This window comes from Marmota monax, unplaced genomic scaffold, assembly GCF_021218885.2.
Source record: "Marmota monax isolate L192 unplaced genomic scaffold, Marmota_monax_Labrador192_F-V1.1 WCK01_AAM20220418_F8-fsc00003, whole genome shotgun sequence".
Lineage (NCBI taxonomy): Eukaryota > Metazoa > Chordata > Mammalia > Rodentia > Sciuridae > Marmota > Marmota monax.
In genome coordinates, this window is record NW_026694084.1 from 24,575,188 (window position 1) to 24,599,343 (window position 24,156).

A 24,156-nucleotide genomic window follows, 5' to 3' on the forward strand; every position below is an offset into this window, starting at 1 on the left:
CATCCAACAGAATTTTCTGCCACGAGGGTCATGTCCACACTGTCCAAAACATGTATGCCCTAGACATATGTGTTATCTAAGCTCCTAAAAAGTCACTGGGATAATCACAGAAATGATTTTTTTTTCATATTATTCAACTTAATAAATTTAAAAGCCATGTATGGCTAGTGGCTATCATATTGGACAATGCTGGTAGAAAGTAAATCTATGTTCTTTGTTTAGACATCCAAATCCCATACAGCTTGCCCCCAGCCAACTGATATGGCTTCAATTTCTACAACATAAACACTGACTCTAAGAGAACCTGACCAATCCACTGCCTCACCTTGGATCATGATGCTTAGGCATCATTGCTAAGGGTACCTTCTATTCTTGGTGTTATGTTTTTGAATTCTACCCATACTTTATAGCACAGGTCAAGTTCTACCTGTGCTAAAGCACCATTCCTAGCAGTCTTCTCCAAAGTGCTGTGTAAGTAAAGGGTTAGTAAACCTCAGGGTTGGGCCTGTCTAGGAAGGACCTGTCTCCCACAGGGTTGTTTTCTTGGAAACTGTAATGTGGAACTCCACGTGGTCTGCAGAACCTGTGACTTGGCATTAAGCCCACATGACTAGAATGGTACAAAAGGTTGCTGGGAAAGAGGCTGTACCTTCTCTGTATCAGAGACACACCCTTACCTCAACTCTCACCTGTGGCAGCTGTGCATGCCCCATGTGGATCAGAGGCAAAAAAGCTGTGCCCTAGAATAGAAGACACAGACACACCCACCTAAATTCAGTTATCTCATACTTGACAAAGGTACCATAAACATACACTGGAGAAAAGATAGTCTCTTCAACAAATGGCACTGGGAAAACTAGAAATCCATATGTTGCAAAATGAAATTAGACTCCTGTCTCTCACCCTACATAAAACTCAACTCAAAGTGGATCAAAGACATAGGCATTAGATCAGAGACCCTCTGCCCACTAGAAGAAAAAGTAGGCATAACTCTGCATCATGTCAGGAAATAATTTCCTCAATGAGACTCCTAAAGTCTTAGGAATAAAATCAAGAATCAATAAATGGGGCTGGTATCAAACTAAAAAGCTTCTTCACAGCAAAGAAAACAATCAAGAACGTGAAGAGAAAGCCTACAAAATGGGAGACAAATCTTTGCCACCTGCACCAGATACAGCATTAATCTCTAGGATATATAAAGAACTTAAAAAACATCAACACATACATACACACACACACACACACACACACACACACACACACACACCAATCAATAAACGAGCATGGGAACTGAATAGACACTTCACAGAAGAAGAAATGTGATTGGTCAACAAATATATGAAAACATGTTCAACATCTTTAGCAATTCAGTGTAGTTTTAATTTGCATTTCTCTAATTGCTAGAGATGTTGAGCATTTTTCATATATTTGTTGATCAATCACATTTAATGCTAAGTGAAGTTAGCCAATCTCCCCAAAACAAATGCCAAATGTTTTCTTTGATATAAGGAGGTTGACTCATAGTGGGATAGGGAGCGGGAGCATGGGAGGAATAGACGAACTCTAGATAAGGAAGAGGGGTTGGAGGGAAAGGGAGGGGGCATGGGCCTATTAATGATAGTGGAATATGATGATCATTATTATCCAAAGTACAGGTATAAAGACACGAATTAGTGTGAATATACTGTGTATACAACCAGAGATATAAAAAATTGTGCTTATATGTGTAATAAGAATTGTAATGCATTCTGCTGTCATATATAAATAAAAAAAAAACTATATTGAGATTTCATCTCACTCCAGTCAGAATGGCAATTATCAAGAATACATGTAACAATAAATGTTGGTGAGGATGTGGGGGAAAAGGACACTCATACATTGCTGGTGGCTCAGCAGATTGGTGCAATCACTCTGGAAAGCAGTGTGGAGATTCCTCAGAAAACTTGGAATGGAACCACCATTTGACCCAGTTATCCCACTCCTCAGCATATACCCAAAATACTTATACTTAAAATCAGCATAGTATAGTGAGGCTGCCACATCAGCATTTATTGCAGCTCAATTTACAATAACTAAGCTATGGAACCAATCTAGGTATCCTTCAACAGATGAATGGATAAAGAAAATGCAGTAGATATACACAATGGAATATTACTGAGCCATAAAGAAGAATGAAATCATGGCATTTGCCAGTAAGTGGATGGAACTAGAGAATATCATTCTAAGTGAAATGAGCCAATCCCCAAAAAAACATTTGCTAAATGTTCTCTCTGATATGTGGATGCTAACTCACAATAAGCAGCAAGTGTGGCGGGGGGTGGGGGGGTCAGAGAGAATAGAAATTCACTAGATTAGACAAAGGGGAAGGATGGTAAAGGCAATAGAATGAATTGGACATAACTTTCGTATGTTCATACAGGAATACACGACCAGTGTAACTCCACATCATGCACAATCACAAACAGCTCACAGTGACTGTTCTCCTGCAGCCATCTTGAGTATCTGATGATTAATTCCTTAGCATGAGTACCTAGAGAGGGATTTACTGGCCCCAAAATTACATACATTTAAAATTTTAATAACTGCCTTCAGACTGTTCTCTAGAAAAACTGTACCAATTTACATGACTGATTAGCTTTAAATGCATGCACTTCTAGCCACAGTTTTTTTTAAACTTAAGTTTAGAATAGATCAAATTACTAGAGATTAAATTTCCCACTCAAAAGGAAAGAAGGTGCCTCAAACCCCACTAGCCCTCTAAATGGGACAGAAGAGAAAATGTAAGTATGTTTGCACATGCGCAAAACAAGCTCACATTGTCTACAGGACAGAAACTTCAGGGTGTGTGATGCTGACAGAGCCCACAGAAATCCCAGAGGGTGCTTCCAATTCTGTCTCCCCAGCAACTACATTTGCCATCTAGTTCTTCATAAGAAATGGGCAATTACCTTGTCTGAGTTTTACCAAAGTTTCTAGTCTATTCAGCCATCAATATGACATTCATGTGAAGACCCCAAAATCTTCCATTTCTCCTAGGGGGTTTTATTATAGATAATTTGGACAAAGTGAATCTGGCTTCTTTCTAATATGTGGTCCATTCCTAAAGAAAGGTTCATTATCAACTTTTACGTGTATATATTTTTAAACACTTGTTTGGGGACACAATATCAATAAACAATTTTTATATAGTATTGAGGATCAAACCCAGTGCCTCATGTGTGCGATGCAAGCACTCTACCACTGAGCTACAACCCCAGTCCCTCAACTTTTATATTACCAAAGAATTATGTTATCAACAAATCAGCCATGAAGGGATCTACAGACCAAGACAAAGAACTGTGACATAGAAAATCAGAATATTCTATAAAACCACATATTCAAAATAATTCAAGAGTAATGAAGTCATATTGGATTGGAATCAATTTTTTATATGCCAATTTTGGGGGCAAATAAAAAAGATAATTTGGAAGTGTTTAAAGTTGAATTAAAATTAAATATCCATACTTTTCTTTGACACTCTGATTTTTAATATTTGAACCATTCATTTGAAAGGATCTTACTCAGACAAATTGTATTTATCTTCCTAGCCAAAGAAGACCCTGAGGGCATTTGTTTTCCTAGCTCTTTCAAGACTTCTGTGTGGCCCCCAAAGATTGATCAAGTTTAGATGTCATTGGTTCACTTGTTTCCAACTCTGCTCACAAACCAAACATGAATGATCACCAGCCATTTCCTATGAGGTACAGCTTGTCATCTAGGAAGTCTAGTGCAAAGTCCCTGCAGTATCTTCCTCACTAATCATTCCCCACTTCCTGCCACACACCCACACAGACGTACATGATAATGCCATCAGTTTTTAATTATCCAAGCTCAAGAAGGGAGCAAATAATAACGCCTATTCAAAAATGTAGGTAAAACAATCCACTGTGATTTTAATTTGGACCACATTATGTGGAGGAGTCAGGAGTGGGTCACTGGAGGACAGCCAAGTGACCTTCCTACTTAAGATATTTCTTGGGTGCTTACATTTGCTGTCCAAGGTTGGAACGTGTGGATTTGCTCAACAAACCAATGAAAGGAAATTCTCCTGCAAGGACTACATGAAGGGAGAGACCAAATGCTATGTGAAGACGAATTCCCTCAATTTCCAACAGAAAAACTGAAAGGAACACCTTCAACACTATGTACCAACATCTTCACTGACTTCAGACAAAAATCTAAATAGTGCCAGTTCCAACACAGGTAGCTCTTAGAAGAGGAAAACACACATTTTGGTATCTTTACCAATCCATATTTTGTCAGTTTTTTGGTACCTACATTTAAAGAGAAGACTAAAAAGAACTAAGTATCCTATAGCAAAACTGGTCAATTTTGTCTTCCACTAATTAAGGATCTGTTTACTATCATCCACCTCATAGTATGGTTCTGGGACACAGATAAGCCAGTACATCAGTATTCCTTCCAACAGTGCCTGCAAACATATATATTTCATAAAATGTCAGTTATTATAATTAATTTTTCAGCAAAAGACCCTCATACTCGGGCTTTTACAAAACACTTCCATTAGCACAAAATCATCTGATCCACTCAACCTGAGGAGGTAGGTTTATGATTCCCACTCTATAGATACAGAGCCTGAGCCTCAGGGAGTCCTATGATTTACCCATCATCATGAAGGGTTAACTCTAAGCCAGGAAGGTCAATCTTTCAGCTTCGAGTCTAAGACATCCTTCTCTATAACCCATAGCTCAGAGCCCCACACTATTAGACTGACCACAAATGTGTTTCAATTCCATCCAAAGGGAAGGCAGTCAATATTTTCATTTATTATTACATATCAAGATGCTGTGCTCCTTTAACCCAAGATACTACAGTGCTTAGTGAGAGTAGCATCGGGTCTCCTCTGTGGCTGAACCACAAGAGAGTCTGCAGTTGCAGGAGCTGCAGCTTCAGAAACCTTCGTTAACTGGCTTATTACCTACCTTAGGCGTCTCAGCTTCTCCCTGCAGTCGCTTGGGGGTTCCTTTTTGGTCAGGCACCTTCTGGAAATTTTTGCTTTTAATGGATTGAGATTCCACACCTTCACCTTCAATTTGCAGTTTAATACCTTCAGCACGGGAAGGGTGATCAATACCCCGTGGATTCAAACCACAGTGGAGAGCTAGGAAAGAGGGACAAATAGGACTCAGAAAACAACTCACATAAAGAAAGTGTCCAAGACAGAAAGTATTTCATCAGGCCTAAATGGGAAGCAAAAAGACATCTGAGAGTTAAGACGTAGTGTGATAACTGTGGGAAGTACCAGAATGAAGAAGGAGTATGGGGCAGTAGGGAACCCTGAGCTTGAAAATCAGGGAGACTTAAGTGCAACCAGTTGCAAGTTGAGCAAGTTAGCAATCCTCACATTTCTGATGAGAATCCCAAATTAGGCAGCTTCATGACTGCTTCCAATACATTCAATTATTGCATTTAGCTTATATCTCTGCCTACATCTGAAAAGTGCTCATTCCTGTCCCTTTCTGAATCTTCTGTATTCTCCAAATATCCACTTAAGTCTCTTCCTTTCAGTCAACCAATATTTAATGAGCATTTACTATGTGCCAATCCTGGGGCAGGTCCCGGAACCATGCACTTAAGTAGGACAGAAGCTATCCTCAAAAAACTCACAAGCTAAGAGGAGGCAGCAAAAAGAACTAGTGATTTTTTTAAAACAGTCATCACTGCTATGGGAAAGAGAAGGAAAAAACCAGAGTGAAGAGATCAACAGAGACAAGCCCCAGTGGCTTCCATTTTTTTATCTTACTCTCCCCACATCCTTTAACATGCATACCCTCACAAACAAAACCTAAAGTTTATTTTCTGGGATATTTATTCACTCAACAAATCTGTATTTATCTCCTCCTGTGTTCTCAGTATTATCAAAGAAATAGCAGTCAATGTTACAAGAACCATACATGACTCGTGTGTGTGTGTGTGTCCAAGTTCATGTGACAGGAATGTGTGTTTTGAGGTCTACGAGAAAGTATTTTGCCTCTGTATGACCCCAACCCTTCAAATTTCAGTTCCCATCCTCATCCCCTTCCCTTTGACATCAGATAATTTAAGGTCAAATACTTAACCACCCCCCCACACACACACACACTTACACACATACCACCACACACACACCCTCTCCCTCAAGACTGATTTGTTGGTAATCTCATTTTACCCAGTATCTTTGGCCCCCTCCTTCCTCACCATTCTTCCCCTTATCCATCTTCTAAGATTCAAAGTCCTGGGTGAGGATTTTGGGTACCCAGGCCTCCTCTTCCCCTGGCTTCTGAAGAACGTTTCACCTTGAGGGAAGGCTTCCCAAAGTCAGGAAGGACCCTTTCCCTTCCATTCTCCACTTCCTCCTTAACAGAGGCCATCTCTCCCCATGGCTCTTGATGCAATGAATGTGCAGGTGACTCCAATTTTCACTCCAGCCTGAACAGACCTGATGAGTGCTGCTCAGTCTCTATGTCAACACATGGCAGATGCCTCAAACTTAACATAATCTAAACTGAACTTTAGTTATTGTACAAAAAAAAAATTGCTTTCTCCAGCCTTCTCCATTTATACGCACAGAAACTGAGGAGCCATGGAGAATCAGCACACGACACTCTCGCCATGTTTCACCACATCCTCTCCTTCAATCACTACATTCAGGAGCTCTGCACCCAAAGTGCTGCTCAGATCCATCGCTCCCACCATCTCCACCACCACTGTCGTCCTGGCCCAAACTACCCACCTTTCACATCCAATCTGCCAAACTAATCCAAGAGCTCTTCCTCAACCCTGAAGATCCATTAAAATTAACTGTGAAGGGAAGTGGGGGAAAGACTCTTCTGCTTAAAACTTCCTAATGGTATGGCTTCATACTTTTATAATTCCAAAATCTTAAACTTGGCCAGCAAGGCCCTCATTATCTGTCTCCTTTTTATCTTTCCAACTTCCATCTTCCACCATGCTATTCCTCATCATATGCCTCCTTTTTGCTTCACCAAGTTCCTTCTCTCCTCCTAGACTTTATACATATTTCCTTGCCTGGAATGTTGTTCCCTATTCTTCACCTAATTCCTACTTGTCATTCGGGGTTTGGCTTACATGCAGATCCTTCAAAAACTCTTTCTCTTTGTCCCCTTTCTCATCCCAATCTTCCATCTTCCCCATGTTAGGTCATGTTCCTGGAATAGTAAGCACCCAACAAATACGATCTTGAAACGAAATCTAAATAAGAATGAGCTAAAATAAACATGGATTGTACAGAGGTTCTTCTGCAATGTGATCTTATTTCTACCATAAAGACATTACCTGTGAATTTCTCTTCTCCTGATCTCTAAGCTTCCTAAAGCCAAAGATCAGCCTACTTTGTGGTACACATTAAGTACTAAGTATGTATCAGTTTGTGTGGCCTCCCTCAAGTTAAACTTGCTGGCCAAGTTTAAGTTTTCTTTGGGGAAAACTCTGTGACTCGATTATATTAATTTCTCAGATAAGGGAAATGAGGCTCAAGGCAGGTTCTGGCCATAAAAGTCAACACAGGTGTCTATGGAAGGTCATAAAGATCATGGATCATTTAGGATGTACATGATTTCAAGTAAGAGATGAGCAAATTCAAACTGGATCAAACAGTGAGAAAATATATTAGTTTTCATTACAGGAGGTCCAGTCACAGCACAAGTGTAGAGTTGGTTGATTTGTGGCTCAATAGTGTCATGAAGAACCTTGGATTTTTCTTTTTTCCATCTCTCTCATGTTGCTACTCAGAGAACCACCTTTATCCTAGACTTGGAGGCCCTTAGAGTACTCAAGAGTTACAAGCCTCTGGTTTTTATCTTGCAACAAAGACAGCCTGTCTGATCAAGGTCTTGTTTTCCCTAAACCTCCTCCAATATCGCTTCTTTTCTCATTGGCCAGGAGTAAATCACATGATCATCACTGAACTAAAACCCAGGCAGTGAAGACAGGGTTACTCCTAAACCAACTGACCTTTAGCTAGGGACAATTCTCCAAAACACATTGCCAATACTCAATAGGGCCGGGGCAGAATCAATGCCAGGGAACTAAACTACAATGTCCAAATTAGGCAGTGGTGGAAAGAACTTGGTAGCCAAAACCTGTAAAAATATGAGGTCAATCACTGTTTTTCCAAGTCAAGGAGTGGCCTAATTACGATCCATATTCAATTAAACATACAAAATCTTGATTAATTTTAAAAGGTGCGCTTCTGTAGGGAGATGGCAGATTGGCAAGGGAAAGATTTAGACATTAAAGAGGAAAAGAAAAATGTCTGCTGTTCATCTTTCTCAACGGTATTAACCCTGATTGCTTTCTGCCTGAGAATCAGGGGCTAAGAATACCAGGGAACTGCTGGTAACTTCCAATACCTCCTCTTCCCTTCCCCCATCACCCTTCATCAAAGCAGACTTATATACTTCCTTCACCTCTGGCAATGCTGGTCCCTCTCCCTAAAAGAGGTTCCATCCCACTGTGATCACTCCGCAGTTCCACCTGCCATGCACCTGGTTTCCAATTTTTTTTGTACATAAAAAAAGGTGGCACCTTCAAGATGACAACTCAAAACAATGGCTAGAATACACACACACACTACACACACTTGCAGTGAAATATTTTACCTCAATGTTTATAAAGCAATGTTGTAAAATCTGTTTTGGATTTTAATTTTAATTCCACATTTGTATGAATTTAATGTTTTTGGTTTTTTTTTAATTTTTATTGTTGGTTGTTCAAAACATTATATAGTTCTTGATATTTCACACTTTGATTCAAGTGGGTTATGAACTCCCATTTTTACCCCATATACAGATTGCAGAATCACATCAGTTACACATCCACTGATTTACATATTGCCATACTAGTGTCTGTTGTATTCTGCTGCCTTTCCTATCCTCTACTATCCCCCTGAATTTAATGTTAGTGACCTTTGAACTGAGTCACACTGGAAGCAATTCAGGTACAGATCCCAACTCAGCTGCAGTGCCAGTTCAAGTTCAAGAACTAGAACTCTGGTAGGCACAAGAGTGACTGGGAAGATGAGGAGAATGTGGAGAGGGTTTTGAAGTTGACCCATGAGGGATTGAGCCCACTAAATTGAGTAAATAGCTAGAGTGGAAACAAGAAAGTGTAGTGATGAGGACAGAAGAGATGGGGGCATCTTTGACATGATGAGCAAAGAGAAGAAGGTCACGCCCTACAAGAAGCCATTGGAGAGTTGCTTGGTTTTAAAACATTAGAGACATGAAATTTCAGGGAAAACAAAACAAAGGGGGTGAGAAACGTTTTAAATAACCAAGTCTAAGCACAAAAAACCTAAATCAACTACTGGGCTTGCAGTCACAGAGGGAATAGTGATGGAGGATTAAGATATTTCTGTGAAGAATAAGGCAATGTGTGCAGGAGTCAAAAATCATCATTCTGCCTGTAATTCCAGTGGCTCAGGAGGCTGAGGCAGGAGGATTGCAAATTCAAAGCCAGCTTCAGCACAAAGTGACGTGCTAAGCAATTCAGTGAGACCCTGTCTCTAAATAAAACACGAAATAGGGCTCAGTGGTTGAGTGCCCCCGAGTTCAATCCCTGGTACTCCCACCCCACAAAAATCATTATTCTGCCTCCCAGTTTTAGATATCTGACATTTTTGAGCACCAATTTTTTACTAGCAGGAAAGTTCCTCCCAATATAAAGCAAGATTGTGGGAAGAGGGGATTTCTGTTTCATTCTGCATTGGATCAAAGGTTCCTTAAATGCCTATTACATGCCAGGTTCTCCTTAAATGACTTTTACTCCAGGTTCTTGGAGTAATAGGCATTTAAGTGGAGTGGAGACCAAGCAATGAGTAGGAGATGGTAACTGCCCTCCAGGAGCTTACAACTCTGGTGGGGAGGCAGGTGGATCAATTTGGTGGGCGTTCTCAATATTTAAGTAGGCTGAGGCACCTGGGCATGGTGAGCATGAGACAGTACAGGCTAAAGGTTCTTGACCTGGTAGCCAGAGACTCCTAGAAGGCTTTCCAAGGAAGAGATCTGAGCTGACACATGAAGGGTGTAGGTGTTCGTTTCCTAATAAAAGGAAATAGAACTGGGGTAGAGCAGAACTTTTTAAGAAGAGAGATCAGTTTGAGCAGAGTGTTGGAAGTATGAGAGTTTGATTTAATGGGGAGAAGGTATGGAAAAAAATAGGAGGTATTCTAAGTACAAGGTAGAAACAACCCAAATGCCCATCAATGGAAGAACAGATAAACATATAAACTGTTATGGTTTGGATGTGAGGTGTTCCCCAAAAGCTCACCTGTGAGACAATGCAAGAAGGTTCAGAGAAGAAATGATTGGGTTGTGAGATTCTTGACCCAATCAGTGAATGAATCCCCCTATAGGGATTAACTGAGCAGTAGCTGAAACATCAGAGTGTGGCTAGAGGAGGTGGGACATGGACGTATAGTTTGGGGTATAAATTTATATCTGGAAAGTGGAGACCTCTCTGTCTGCTTTCTGATCATCAAGTGAGCTGCTTCCACTACACTCTTCCACCATGATGTTCTGCATCACCTCAAGCCCCGAGGAATGGAGCATGCTGTCTGTGGATTGAGACCTCTGAAATCATGAGCCCCCAAATAAACATTTCCTCCGTAAAGTCGTTCTAGTTAGGTCTCTTAGTCATAGCAGTGAAAAACCTGACTGAAACACATACAATGAAATATTTCTTAGCCTTTAACAGAAATGAAATCCTGAACATACTACAACATTGATGAACACTGAGGACATCATCCAAAGTGAAATAAGCCAGACATAAAAAAACAAATATTGTAGTATTCCTCTTATATAAGGAATTCAGAGTAGACAAATCCACAGAGATAGAAAATAGAACAGTAGTTAACCCAGGGTTTGGGCATGAGAAAATGAGGGGTATCTGGAAGTTATGTGTGTAGTGTTCCAGTTTCAGATAAAGAAATGGCTTTGGAGATGGGTATTAGTGATGGTTATACACAATGTGAATGTAATAAATGCCACTGGAAGGTACACTTAAAATAGTTTGAGCCAGGTGTGGTGGCTCATGCCTGTAATCCCAGTGGCTTGGGAGGCTGAGGCAGGAGGATCAGGAGTCCAAAGCCAGCCTCAGCAAAAAGCAAGATGCTAAGCAACTCGGTGAGACCCTGTCTCTAAATAAAATACAAAATAGGGCTGGGGATGTAGCTCAGTGGCTGAGTGCCCCTGAGTTCAATTCCCAGTACCCAGAAAACAAAACAAAATGATTTGAATGAGGCTGGGATTGTAGCTCAGTTGTAGAGTGCTTCTCTAGCATGTGAGAGGCACAGGGTTTGATCCTCAGCACCATATAAAATAAATTAATTAAATAAAGGTATAAAAAAGTAACAAGAGGTTTGAATAATATTTTATGTATATTTTAACCAACAAAAATTTTAAGAACAAAACCAAAAAACAAACAAACCTACTCCCTCGAATTTTAACACTCAATTGTCTCAGTAAATGGAAAGACAAGTTCCAAAGATATCTTTATTCAAAAGTTTGTTTTTTCATCAATGATCTCTTTGTAATTTTCAGCTACAACAATTTTTTTTGTGTACTTCTGTATATACGAAAGGTGGATAAACGAAATGTGATGCATACCATGAAATCTTGTTCACCTTAAACAGGAATGAAATCTCAATACATACAACACGGATGAGCACCCAAGACAGCATGCTATGTGTGTGTGAAGAATACATCTCAGCAGCATCAGAGTACTTTAGAGATTTTTCTGGAAAGAATTTTTTTTTTTCTAAAACATGTTCCAGCCTAATGGCAGAAAGAACTTCTGACTGCTAGAAGTGATCCTGGGCCCCCCGGGGCCTGGCCTTGGATGTGATGCTGGTTACAGTTGCAGGAACAGACTGACTGGAAGTGCCTCCTCGATGATGCTCTAGGAGCCCAGGGATCCACCAGCACTACTGTATTCATCAGGGAGAACAAGTGAGTCTTCCTCACCAAGAAGTCATGTGACTTTCCAGTCCTTCCAATCCCCACTCACTTCACAACTCCCTTGTGAAGTAAGGGATGGAGCTGTGTTCAAGTTAAAAGTTCCTTTATTCTGATAAAGCTCTGCCTTGAAGAGGGAAATATGCAAACACTCCCACCAAACACACGAGATGACCTGGCTCCTGTACCTATGGTTCCTCCACTCCCACCAAGCAGAATCCTCTCCCAGCAACCTGAAATGCTTAGTGCACCTCTGCTCAGACAGAACTGATTATTTTATATATGATATACTTGGTCCTTCGATGATTTGCATGGATAAACCCTTCAGGAAATATTTTTGCTTTTTTTTTTCACTGTAAAGCTTTAATTAATCTTGCACCCAATATATCCTCCTAATCAATGTTGATAATTTACCTCTTTTTCTTACTAGAGGATCTGAATGTGTCTCCATGTGTATGCACCATGAATTGAAAATATTTATTAATACGTATACCTAGTCTATAACTAGGAGTCCATGGAAGCACTTTACTAATCATTGAGCTTTTCTGATCTAGGGTGTAGCCAAGTAACTAACTTCCAGTAGGTACCCAATTATTGTTTAGAGGATGAGCATAGATATGAAAGATATCTTTTTAATCATACTCATTGCCACTGTCTTCTTATGAATAACTTGTACTTTTTTCAAAACAATAATAATTGATTCTAACATAATTGTATAATTCACCAAAAATATGTTAAATAACAGAATCATAGTGCTGTCCCCCCAAATATTGATTTTCTTAACTGCCACCTGCACAGCAGACTGTCTTATTCATCTGTGTACCTGCAACGCCTAGATAAACAATTGTGCACATTCTGCACCCAAGGAATATTACTAAATGAAACAAATACACTCCAATTCCCCATAATTCATTATTAGAAATGAGATGGTTTGTTTAAAGATTCAGGTATATGTCTTGCTAGATCTAGCAAGAGACGAAGGTCCTGTGGGACATGGTTCTCCTTTCACACCTCCTTCATATAATGTACATATAGAAGACCCTCTAATATCTGTTTAATGGAGATGGCTCATGTATTAAATTCTGGATTCAAGTTCATAAGAGACTCTGCAGAAGTAATCTGAGCATCATAAAAGGTCTACAACTCTTTGTAGCAGACACTTTTGATTGGCAACACATTCCTAATAGTCTCAGTCATCTCCTGCGATAGGGCTACAAAGAAAATACTGAATTTCCCAGTCTTCCTTGAACCTAAAAGTAGATAAGAACAGGTCATTGCCTAAGAACATAAGAAGTCTGATGGGGAAAAGTAGTACTGGAACTGACAAAAACAGGTCTTAATACATCCTGCCCTCTTTCACTACCTTGACTGCAGGTGTCCAGACTGGCCCCAGACATTTTGCAACCTTTGGGCTGTACCTTGAGAGAAGATCAAATGACTAACAGCCACATTGACTCCAGCATCATTGGGCTACTCAAACTTTGTCTTTAATGCCCACCTCTGGACCAGATACTATATGAGAAAAGTAATCGTCTGCTTATTAAACCATTGTGAGTGAGTTCTTCCACAACTTTCAGATGAACTATTGCACAATGACACATAATTCCATTTCTTTTTTTTTAAAGAGAGAGAGAGAGAGAATTTTAATATTTATTTTTTAGTTTTTGGCGGGCACAACATCTTTGTTTGTATTTGGTAATGAGGATCGAACCCGGGACGCACGCATGCCAGGCAAGCGCGCTACCGCTTGAGCCACATCCCCAGCCCACATAATTCTATTTCAACTGATAATATGATTAATTAGCTTGCTTTTAAAGAAGGAGAAAAGAAAACTAATATCCTAGGAAAATATTTTAACCCAGGTTTCATAATTCCTATCATGATAGAAGTTGAGGTCCATTATAAATATATGCTGTTATTAAGAGACATTACCGTTAGAGGTGGAATCAATCCAGATGACACTGTGAAGATCTGAGGGCAAAGCTTTATTCAGCTGGAGGTCTTCTGGTGTCCCTCAAAATTGCCATGATCATTCATGAAAATTTTTGTATGTATGAATGGAAACATATTTATTAGAATCAATCAGATCACTGATGTTTTCATATGAAAAATATATAGAGTGCACCAGAAATGTTTGTCTAAGGAACACAGGCTTGGGTTTATTAATAGAAAGGGAGTGTAATGTCTCCTTGGGCAAAGGAACCTACCCAGAAAACGTCTGCCAGGACAGAGGTCAGAAAACTGTCCTATCAACCAAATCCAGCCTTCCCCATTTCCATATGGCTTGTTATTCAAAAATAGGGTTCATATTTTTAAGTGATTGAGGAGAAAATGTAAAGGAGAATATTTGTAACACAAGAGAATTGTACAAAATTCAAATTCCAGTGTTCATAAAGTTTTACTGAAACACATCCATGCTTATTTATGTGTTACCTATGTCTAATTTGGGGTTACAATGGTGAATAACTGAGGCAGAGACCATGTGGTCATTGATGAGTGAAATGTTTACTGGCTGGCCTTCTACATAACATACTTGCTGACCCTTGATCTAGGGTAGAGTGTACCACATCCTGGAGGACACCAAGATTTGGTAGAACCCAGCACAGTCCACCCTAACAACACTGAGGAAGAACTCACAGGTCTTTGCATGACTAGCCTCTGATTTGTTCCACACTCCTCCATTTCCAGGAAATTTAAATGAGCTCACTTGTATTTAATTTTATTATTTGGGTCAAGGTCTAAAGAGCCAAAATATGATTTTTAACCTCTCATTGGTCAGCTAAATACAGCTTTCCATATAAGATGCTAAAACTTAAACTCTCTAAATACAGGTAGAAGTTCTTTTCTCCCTATCAAAACAATAGGGTTAAAGGACTTAAAAACAGCATACTACAGGGACACAGCCACATCAATGTTTATAGCAGCACAATTTACAATAGCTAAACTGTGGAACCAAACTAGATGCCCTTCAATAGATGAATGGATAAAAAAATATGGCATATATACACAATAGAATATTACTCAGCAATAAAAGAGAATAAAATCATGGCATTTGCAGGTAAATGGATGGAGTTAGAGAAGATAATGGTACGTGAAATTAGCCAATCCCAAAAAACCAAATGCCAAATGTTTTCTTTGATATAAGGAGGCTGGTTCATAGTGGGATAGGGAGTAGGAGCATGGGAGGAATAGACAAACTCTAGATTGGGCAGAGGGGTTAGAAGGGAAGGGAGGGGGCATGGGGTTATTAATGATGGTGGAATGTGATGATCATTATTATCCAAAGTACAGGTATGAAGACACGAATTGGTGTGAATATACTGTGTATACAACCAGAGATATGAAAAATTGTGCTCTATATGTGTAATAAGAATTGTAATGCATTCTACTGTCATATATAGATTAAAAAAAGTAAATCCCCCCCCACACAAAATAGGGTTAAGATACAAACTTTCAACAGAGTTCAGCAGCATTAAATGATAAGATGTACATACTCAGCAAGTCTAAGTAACTAGTAATGGAAAACTCCTCTCTTTCATGCAAATAGGGGCCCGGGAGAAGGAAGACACTCCATCAATGTGAAGAAATAATGGGGATAGTGAAGGACTAGAGCCATAAAACATACCCATTTGTCTTTACAAATTTGCCCAATGGTTGCCCTAAGAATAGTGTGACCCTTGGAAATGGACCCAGATGATGGTCCATCCTACCTGGATGTTCAAACCACATGCCCCTGTATCAGGATATTGACCTCCCTCAGCCACATGATGCACACTTACTCTGGTTTGCTTGCCAACAGAAACAATTTCATCTTTGTAAAATATTTGTTATAAGGGAAATCCATTCCCCAAAAGCTACTTAAGTGTAATCACCACATCAAATTCACCTGTCCTATCCATAATACCAGGACTAGATAATCTAAATGGAGTAGTCATTACAATGTTGCTTGAATTATGTATTTCAGCATCAGCAGACAATCTCTAAGGCACATAAACTTTTCTTATTCAACAAGAGAAAACATGAGCAGTTATACTTGGAGGTTCTGTTGAAACTGTAGACAGGAGGTTCTGGTAACAGACTGTATAAGTAATACGTGGTCTACACTGGTGACTTTAAAATGTTTTTAACCATGGTACTAAAAGAAACAGATTCCATCTTGTGAACCTGTGCCCAAACACATCTATCTATATTTATGAACTGAACAAAGTTTTTTTTTTAATGAATAATACTTTCCTCCACTGCATGCCATCTACTCTTTTTTCCCCTCAATCCATCCCACCAAAAATAAAAATAATGGACACTATAAATAAGTCAAATAAGAAGACTGAACAGGAGGGAAAGGCAGATTATCTAAATAATTTGAAACTAGAGGAATGACATGATAGTAGGTTCTTGGGCTTTCTTTTCTTTCTTTATTTCTTTTTTTTTTTTTTTTTTTTTGCCTCATACACTCTAGACTTGAAGGTGAAGACACCTGGAAATGCCAATGAGTACAAAGGACAAGAGAAAGAACCAGAAGAGGGGCTGCCTAGAAAGATAGAAAACTTTCAGACAGAAACTGCTCTACCCAAACACTACAGAAAGAAACGTGACCTTAGCATCTATACTAACAGAGGCGGAATATAAAGACTTCTACCCTCACTGGACCTTAGTAAGGTATCCCATTACTCCCAATAAAGCAGTCTCATAGGAGGTCAAACCGAGACCTCAGACTTTTACGTCCATCAACCTCCTCACCCCCAATGTCAACTGCGATGTGGCAAGGCTTAGCTTTACCTCTCCCAGACAAGAAGAGCAGGGCCCTCCTTTCTCTATGGTGTCTCTGGAGAAGAATCAGGGTTTCCACAATCACCTAACCATAACAAAGTGCCCCCCTCCTCTTGGGCATCAACTGAGGTCAAGGTGGATATGGTTTTTAACTCCACCTGGAAGTAAGTAGCTCAGCTGCATCTTCTTTTTTCTCTGGGCAGAATTATGTTAAAGAAAGCCAACAAAAACAGAAGGTTTAAACAAGATTCCGACTCATAACATAAAATGAAAATACCCAAGTTTTGATCAAAAATAACCTATAATCAAGAACTAGAAATATCTCAAACTGAACTGAAAAAGACAATCAATAGATGCCAACATCAAGATGACAGTGTTGTGAAATTACATGACAAAGATTTTAAAGTAGCTGAATTAAAAATGCTTCCATGAGCAATTATATCTGACACAAATAGAAAAAATAGCTGCAGCCAAGAAACAAAATCACAACAAATGGAAATGTTAAACCTGAAAAATATAATAGCCAAAATAAAGGACTTAGTGGATGGGCTCAACTGCAGAATGGAGGAAACAAAAAGACTGAATTGGAAAGGGTAAAGGGCACTTCCTTCAGTGAAAATGTTCTGCATCTTGCTTTTGGTTATAAAATACTATATAAAAATAAAATTCACAAAATTGAAACACTTAAGACATGTGCTTTATTATAATCATATAAAATAAATTATTATATATATTTTATGTAACAAAAAAGACACGAGAGATACTTTATAGCATTTACAAATGACCCCCACTCAACATACATTGATTTAAGCCCCAAGCTCTACCACTGACATGCGATAAATATTTAAGCACAGGCAAGTTGTATCACTTCTTTTCTATAAAATGGCAATAGTAATATAAACTTATTTTTTATCCTCACATTGTTATTTGTATTGATAGAGGTACATATAAAATTCCTGAGGCCTACCATGTGTTCAATCCTCCATCTTTACCCCTCTGCCCTCCTCCCAGAGTGGAGCAATGTCAGGTATTAACAACTTTAGCAACTGTTAAATAAACAAAACATTAACCACGCACTTTTAAAGGATAAACACAACGTAGACTTGAAAATGCAATCTTAAGTGAAAAAAGACAACCTAAGTGAAATTCAGTTAAAAACCAAATGGGGGAAAAAAGAGACAGCTTTTAGAATATATACACAACATTGGTGGGAACTGTGGAATGAGGTTATAAATAAAGATAAAGCAAATATCTGCACATGTAACACAGATCCTACTGACTAGATGACTGTATTCTCCACCAGACCAAGTGAATGAAAAAAAAATCACCCTCATCTTTTAGGAAATCTTTACATGTGACAATCCAGTACTTCAGGAATAGAAGAGGGACTTCTATGGAAGTACTTTATATGGAAATCGTTTCAGCTCCATCACTAAGGTAGGTGTTAAGAGGAGGAAAAGACTTGGAGATGCTAAGCAATATGTCAAAAGCCACCATGAAAATGGCACAAGGGAAAAGAAGTGTTCCCAGCCACCCATGGTTTTGCCCCACCATACCTTGCTACTTTGGGAAATGAGTTTTATCCTCTACATCTTAATCATTGCTTAGTAGGTAAAATCATGGGTTCTAGAGTGAAACCAATTGGGCTTTACTACTAAACTGGCTGCATGCTCACTCTAAGTGTGTTGCCTTTATTAATGTTAAAATTTTAAAATTAAGACAACCTATAAAATTATGAATAATCATAAGTTCTTTATAAAATCTAAATAATTAAGTGAAAATATATGTAAGGTGCTCAGTTGATGCCTTGCATATAATGAGTGCTCAACAACTACCCACCTCTGATATAATTAGAGATGCGCACAGCATGCTATTTCAGGGTGGCCTTCAACATGGTGCTTAGCATCTCTAAGTCTTGGCTCTTGTTAATGTCAATTTAATGATAGGATTTCTTCAAAACCAAATACTTGAATTATTTTGAATATATCAGTATGTACTTATACACACAGCTCCATTAAGAAAGAAAGAAAGGTGGTGGATGGGTAGGTGATCAGTATTTCTAGGGAAGGTAGAAAGGGACAGAAGGTTATATAAAGTCTTTGGAGGAAAAAAATAAACTTAAAATTCTCTTAAAGGGGTAACCCCAGAAACTAAGGAAAGAATACATAAGAAGGAATACAGGCAGAAACAAAGTATTCACTAAAGCACAGAGTCATGGAAAAAGCTGGATAGGTTCTAGTCTGACTTTATGAATATGAGCATTTCTTCTTTCCAGGGAGGGTGGAGCAAGACTATCCAAGTCAGCAATTTTGTTGCTCACTACAGAAATGTCCAAAGAGGTATTCAAGTTTAACAAGCTCCAGCCCTCGTTTCACTTGAGCTTCACAAATGTGTATACAATCATCCCTCAGTATCTGGGCACAACTGTTCCCAGGACCCTCTAAGAATACCAAAATCTGCATATGTTCAAGACTCTTATATTACTAGTATAGTATTTGTGTACAACCTATGCATGCCCTCCTGTATTCTTTAATTATTATTTATAACAATATGATGCTAATGCTATGTAAATAGTTATTAAACTGAATTGTTCAGGAAGACAAAAAATATTCTGTGCATTTTCAATACAGATGTAATTTTTTTTCCTGAGTATTTTCAATTCATGGTTAAATCCACAGATGTGGAATCCATAGATACAGAGAGCTGACTGTATATGCACTGTGTGTGTTTGTGTGTGTGTGTATCATATTATCTAAAACAAGAGTTATAATAATGAAAAACAGATTTTAACACATGAATTGAAATCAGCATTTGTACAACTTGTGACAATCTGAGGGTGAAAAGCAGCTGAGAGTTCAACAGAGCCATTGATTGGTAGATATATAACCTGCTAAAGATGTCACAATAAGAAAAATTACTCCTTTCCTAATATCTCAAACATATTAAGAAAATTGATAAGATGCCATCAAAGTTGGTGGATCAATACTCTTCAGTATGCACTGGTCAATCCTTTGAAACCACATTATCCAATATGGAAGCCAATAGTTACAGGTGGCTATTTTTAATCAATTATACTTAAAAACAACTTAAAAGTTAGTTTTGAGGTGGTGCTAGGCACATTTCAGTAGTCCCACGTGACAGTGGCTGCCACACTGGATAGGGCGAGTTACTGAACATTACTATTATTACAGAAAGTTCTATTAGATAGTGCAAGTTTGAATGATTATCAGTGCCTTTCTCCCCAGCATTAAATCAATTTGTTCTGTTCTGTAAACTTTAAAAAGAACTGAGAAAACAAGAATTTGAGGTCAGAAATTACTTTAGAAAATTCTTCCATGATTGCATAATTGTTTGTAATCATCCAAGTAATCATATCCACACTTTAGAGATAAGAAAAAATAATCATCATGCCATAATTAGGGGTTTTATAAAATTCCTAGCTCTTTGAGAATAAACAGGCTTTGTAAGGAGTCCACTCCTTTTTCATACACATGTCAGACATGGTTTTGTAAAAGTAAGTGACTCTCTGCTTAGTTATTGGAAACAACTGTCAGATCTTTGAATAATCTTCTCCCCAATCTGGTTCCTTCTGTGTGACCGATCACAGTTATTTTCCTGTTACAAGCTTTTAAAGACCAAGGATTATCTCTGAGGGGGATAGAGATAAAGTGGGATTCAGAGATAAATCGGCTCTGGTAAGGCTCACAGCCTACTAAATTAACAGCTCCAAATGCCTGTCCAGAGGGGAGGAATACAGGATGCAGCTTTGCTCAATGTTCAGCAAAATCCAAAGGCAGCCAGCCACAGGAGTGTCCTCTGCCAAATGCTTTTAGTGTACAGGTCTGTCCTATATTCTGATACAGTCTTTCCTACATTCTTTTGAGGTTAACTGTGCATCTTTCATAAAGTTTTAGGTAAGAGAGGTGGGGGGAAGGTGTGTGTGTGCATGTGAGAGAGAGAGGGAGAGAGAGAGAGATTGAATGCTATAGAAACTATGTACAAAATACAAGTGTTCTCCATTTAAAATATCTTATCTATGAAAGTGAAAAGTCTGAGTATTTCTGTGTTATTGACCAAAAATAAGCCAGCCAATAGTTATGTTACAGAGGATATAGGGGAAGGGAGAGTGGGAATAAAAACTGCAGAGAAAGTAATGATGAGAAACTGTAAAACTGAGAAAGGAAATTATTACCTCCAAGCCAAAAAAAAATCACAAAAGACTCCACAGGAACCTGGTATTTCAGATGAGTCTGAAGAAGTAGTCGGATTTCACAGAGATCAGGGGAAGGTGTCCGAGCAAAAGAGATAATTTGAAAGAAGGACTAGGAAGAGGTGGGACATTTTCAAGGAAGAGCAAATCAGTCAGAAGGGAAAAAAAACATGAGAAAAAAATGGATCTGAACTTGTAGCTCAATGGCACAACACTTGCCTAGCATGCATGAACGCTGGGGCTTGATCCCCAGCATCACCAAAAAGAAAAAAGAAAGCATGGAGATGAGACAGGAGGAAAACGTGGGTGTCATTACAGTGTCCAGGTTGGACCTTGGGTATTAGAAGATTGTGTAATTGTTTAGTGAAGAAGAACTGTAATCAATACATGCTTCAAGCAGGAAGACACTTCATTCACATTGTTTTAGTATAAAGATAGATAAACACACATTAACACTATTCACATTCCATGTGCTAATATATGTGCATCCTTCAAGAGGTAGTTTATCTTAATTAAAATAATTCCTGCCAGAACCTGGGAGCATAGCTCAGTGATAGAACTCATGCTTAGCATGTGCAAGGACCTGGATTGGATCCCTGGCACACTCAAAAAATGAGAACCTCTTGCCCTATTCTATACCTACATTCCCTACTCTGAACTCCCCGTTACCCACACCCAGGGCAGTGCATTCCGGCTTTCCCAGTCACTCCCACAAAGTTAGGCAGCCAATCAATGCTTGTTTTTAATCAATGTCATTGCCTATGTCCCTTTAAATATTCGGCCCATCTTAGAAGCTAAACAATGACCGCCAAGCCCCATCCCAGAGCCCCTAGGTTTCCAATACAGTGCTACAGCTGAGCACTGGTAGGCGTGCATCCCGGGAAATCTTAATCACACACGTGCACATCACTCTAAGAGATAAGTAAAGCACAAGCAAACAACAGGAAACACAACTGAGTACTTAAGAAAGGATTTATGTTCCTACTTAGCTTTTCAAATCAGACAATGCTCCTAAAATATTTTACCAGTTTCCTCATTGGTCTATATCTTCTTGGCTGATACACAAAAACAAACAGCAAAAGTCTAAAGAATCCACTCTGAAAGATTAGCGATTCATTTTATGGTGGTGCAAATTATTTCTAAAGATGCTTCCAGTCACTTCTCAATATGATAGCCATTAAAACATCATAAACACCAACTGTTACCACTTAACTCTCTCCTTAAGATTAGGGAGGGAGGGTGGGAATCAAGAATACAAAGCTGATCAGAGAAAGTCTATGTCTCCCATTTGCCTCCAGGGCTGTTGCTGCTATCCACAGCCATGAGGCCTGTAAGCTCATGTTTTTCTACCTTCCATGAGCCTACTGACTCCTTCCCTTAAGTCTGTTAACAGGCTCACTTCTCACTGTATATGACAATCTTCCCTCAACCCTCCTGTTCATTTATCAACAATCCACTCTCTTCTTTTTCTTCCTCCCATTGGTAAAATTGCTAAAAGTGCTCTATCACTTAGAGTGCAAATAGACCCATATGGGCACTAATTTAAGCATTTTGCATACTAGGGTAAACTGAACTATTGTTTGATAAATATACACTCACCTCCCCTTTGGGCAAAATATATGTCCCTATACAAAGATGTTGGCCTTGGCCATGGGAGTTCATTTGGTTATGGACATGAGTAGACAAGATGTTAGTAGAAATGTTAAAAATAGCGTATGCAGTTTGGTTTAGCATCTTATGCACTTGTGATGGCCAAAGGAAAGCATGCCCAGAGACTACTGTCCCTTTAACCTGGACCCCAGAATGGGGCAAAGTAAAAGTGACCCCCAAAGGAGGCCTGGAGCCAAGGCCAGATACCCAGAAAACTGTAAATTAGAAAATGAATGTGTGCCCATAAGCCACTCAGACTCCACAAGGATTTGTTAGTAGTAGGTATTGCATATGCCAAGAACATTTAAAGTATAAGAAATAGATATGTTAGGATTCCATTTAACAGATGAATAAACCAAGACTAAGGAGATGAAATAACTCACATGCTAACAAGTGGCAGAGGCAGCATCTGAAACCAGCAGTCCAACTGCAAAGCCTGCACAGGAAGGATTTCACCTCACTGCTCCCAAGAGCACCAACCACCTGCTAAATCCAATCCCACCACCTACCCACGCCTCAATCTGCTGTACCGGATCTTCCCTGGTGGCTGATTCCACTAATGATCCTTAATTGCTGACCCCACAGAAAGCTTTCGGCCTTTGGCCTTCCTGGTGCCTCTGTCACAGTAGCCACTGTGGATCATGGGCACCTCCACCCCTCCTCTCTTGGCAGATGACACTTTACCTTTCCTGATTGTCCTCTTCATTCCCTGTTACCTCTCAGACTCTTTATTCTCTTTTGCCTGTAACTCCTCCCCAACTCCCACTCTCCTTTCCTTTTCTCTATCTTCCTAGCAACTTACTGCTCCCTCCCTCCCTCCCTCACACTTTCTATTGCAATTGGACACTAGTGAGCCTCTGGGGAGCAAATCTGGTGCAGCCATGCCCACAAAAGAAGAGCATGCCCTAGCAGAGACAAACACACAAACTCTAGAAATGGCTCAGGTGCCAGGGTATATAAAAGTGTATGCAAAATTGACAGGCTTGTGTGTGGTACAGGGGGTGGTTGGAAAGGGAGAAAACCCCACCCAGTCTAGAGGCCAAAAGCCGCCTCTCATGAATACAGTAGCCATTGGTAATCTGCCTATGTACATGGCACCTGTTTGATCTCTCATGCTTTTTAAACTTGTCTGTTCTTCCAGAAGACCCCAATAAAAGCACCAAATTTAACCTCTGCTAGTAGCACTCTGGAATTGTTTTAGTTAAGTCTTTCAGATTATAAAAATGTATTATTACCATGGATCCAGTTGTCAGGTATTATTATCAATTTTGAAGAAATAAATTTTGAGGAGGTATAAGAATGCATCTTACAAAATGTTACAGTTAAGCCTACCTTTGACTATTAGGAGTTTTAAGTGAATTAAAATCTGTAATGTACAATTAAGGGAATTAACCAGAATTGTGAGCTCACCAAACAGATTTCAGTATAGATTTTGTCTTTATCAAATGAACTTAAAGAACAAGTTGCAGTTAAAGTTTGAGTAGAAGAGCCGGCTGAGGTTGTTCCATGTCTGGT

General features: G+C 39.2%; 1 protein-coding gene across 4 annotated transcripts in view; it reads right to left on the bottom strand.

Annotated features, from left to right (window-relative positions):
- Positions 1–24,156, bottom strand: part of Samd12 (sterile alpha motif domain containing 12) — a 385,987-nt gene that overhangs the window by 340,237 nt on the left and 21,594 nt on the right. For all 4 annotated transcript variants that reach the window (XR_009228673.1, XM_046464750.2, XM_046464748.2 and 1 more), the window contains exon 2: positions 4,983–5,161. Coding sequence is in view for 3 of the 4 variants with exons in the window: in XM_046464750.2 (XP_046320706.1) it covers positions 4,983–5,161 (179 nt within the window). In the remaining variant the exon portion in view is untranslated. The remainder of the gene's footprint in view (positions 1–4,982; positions 5,162–24,156) is intronic.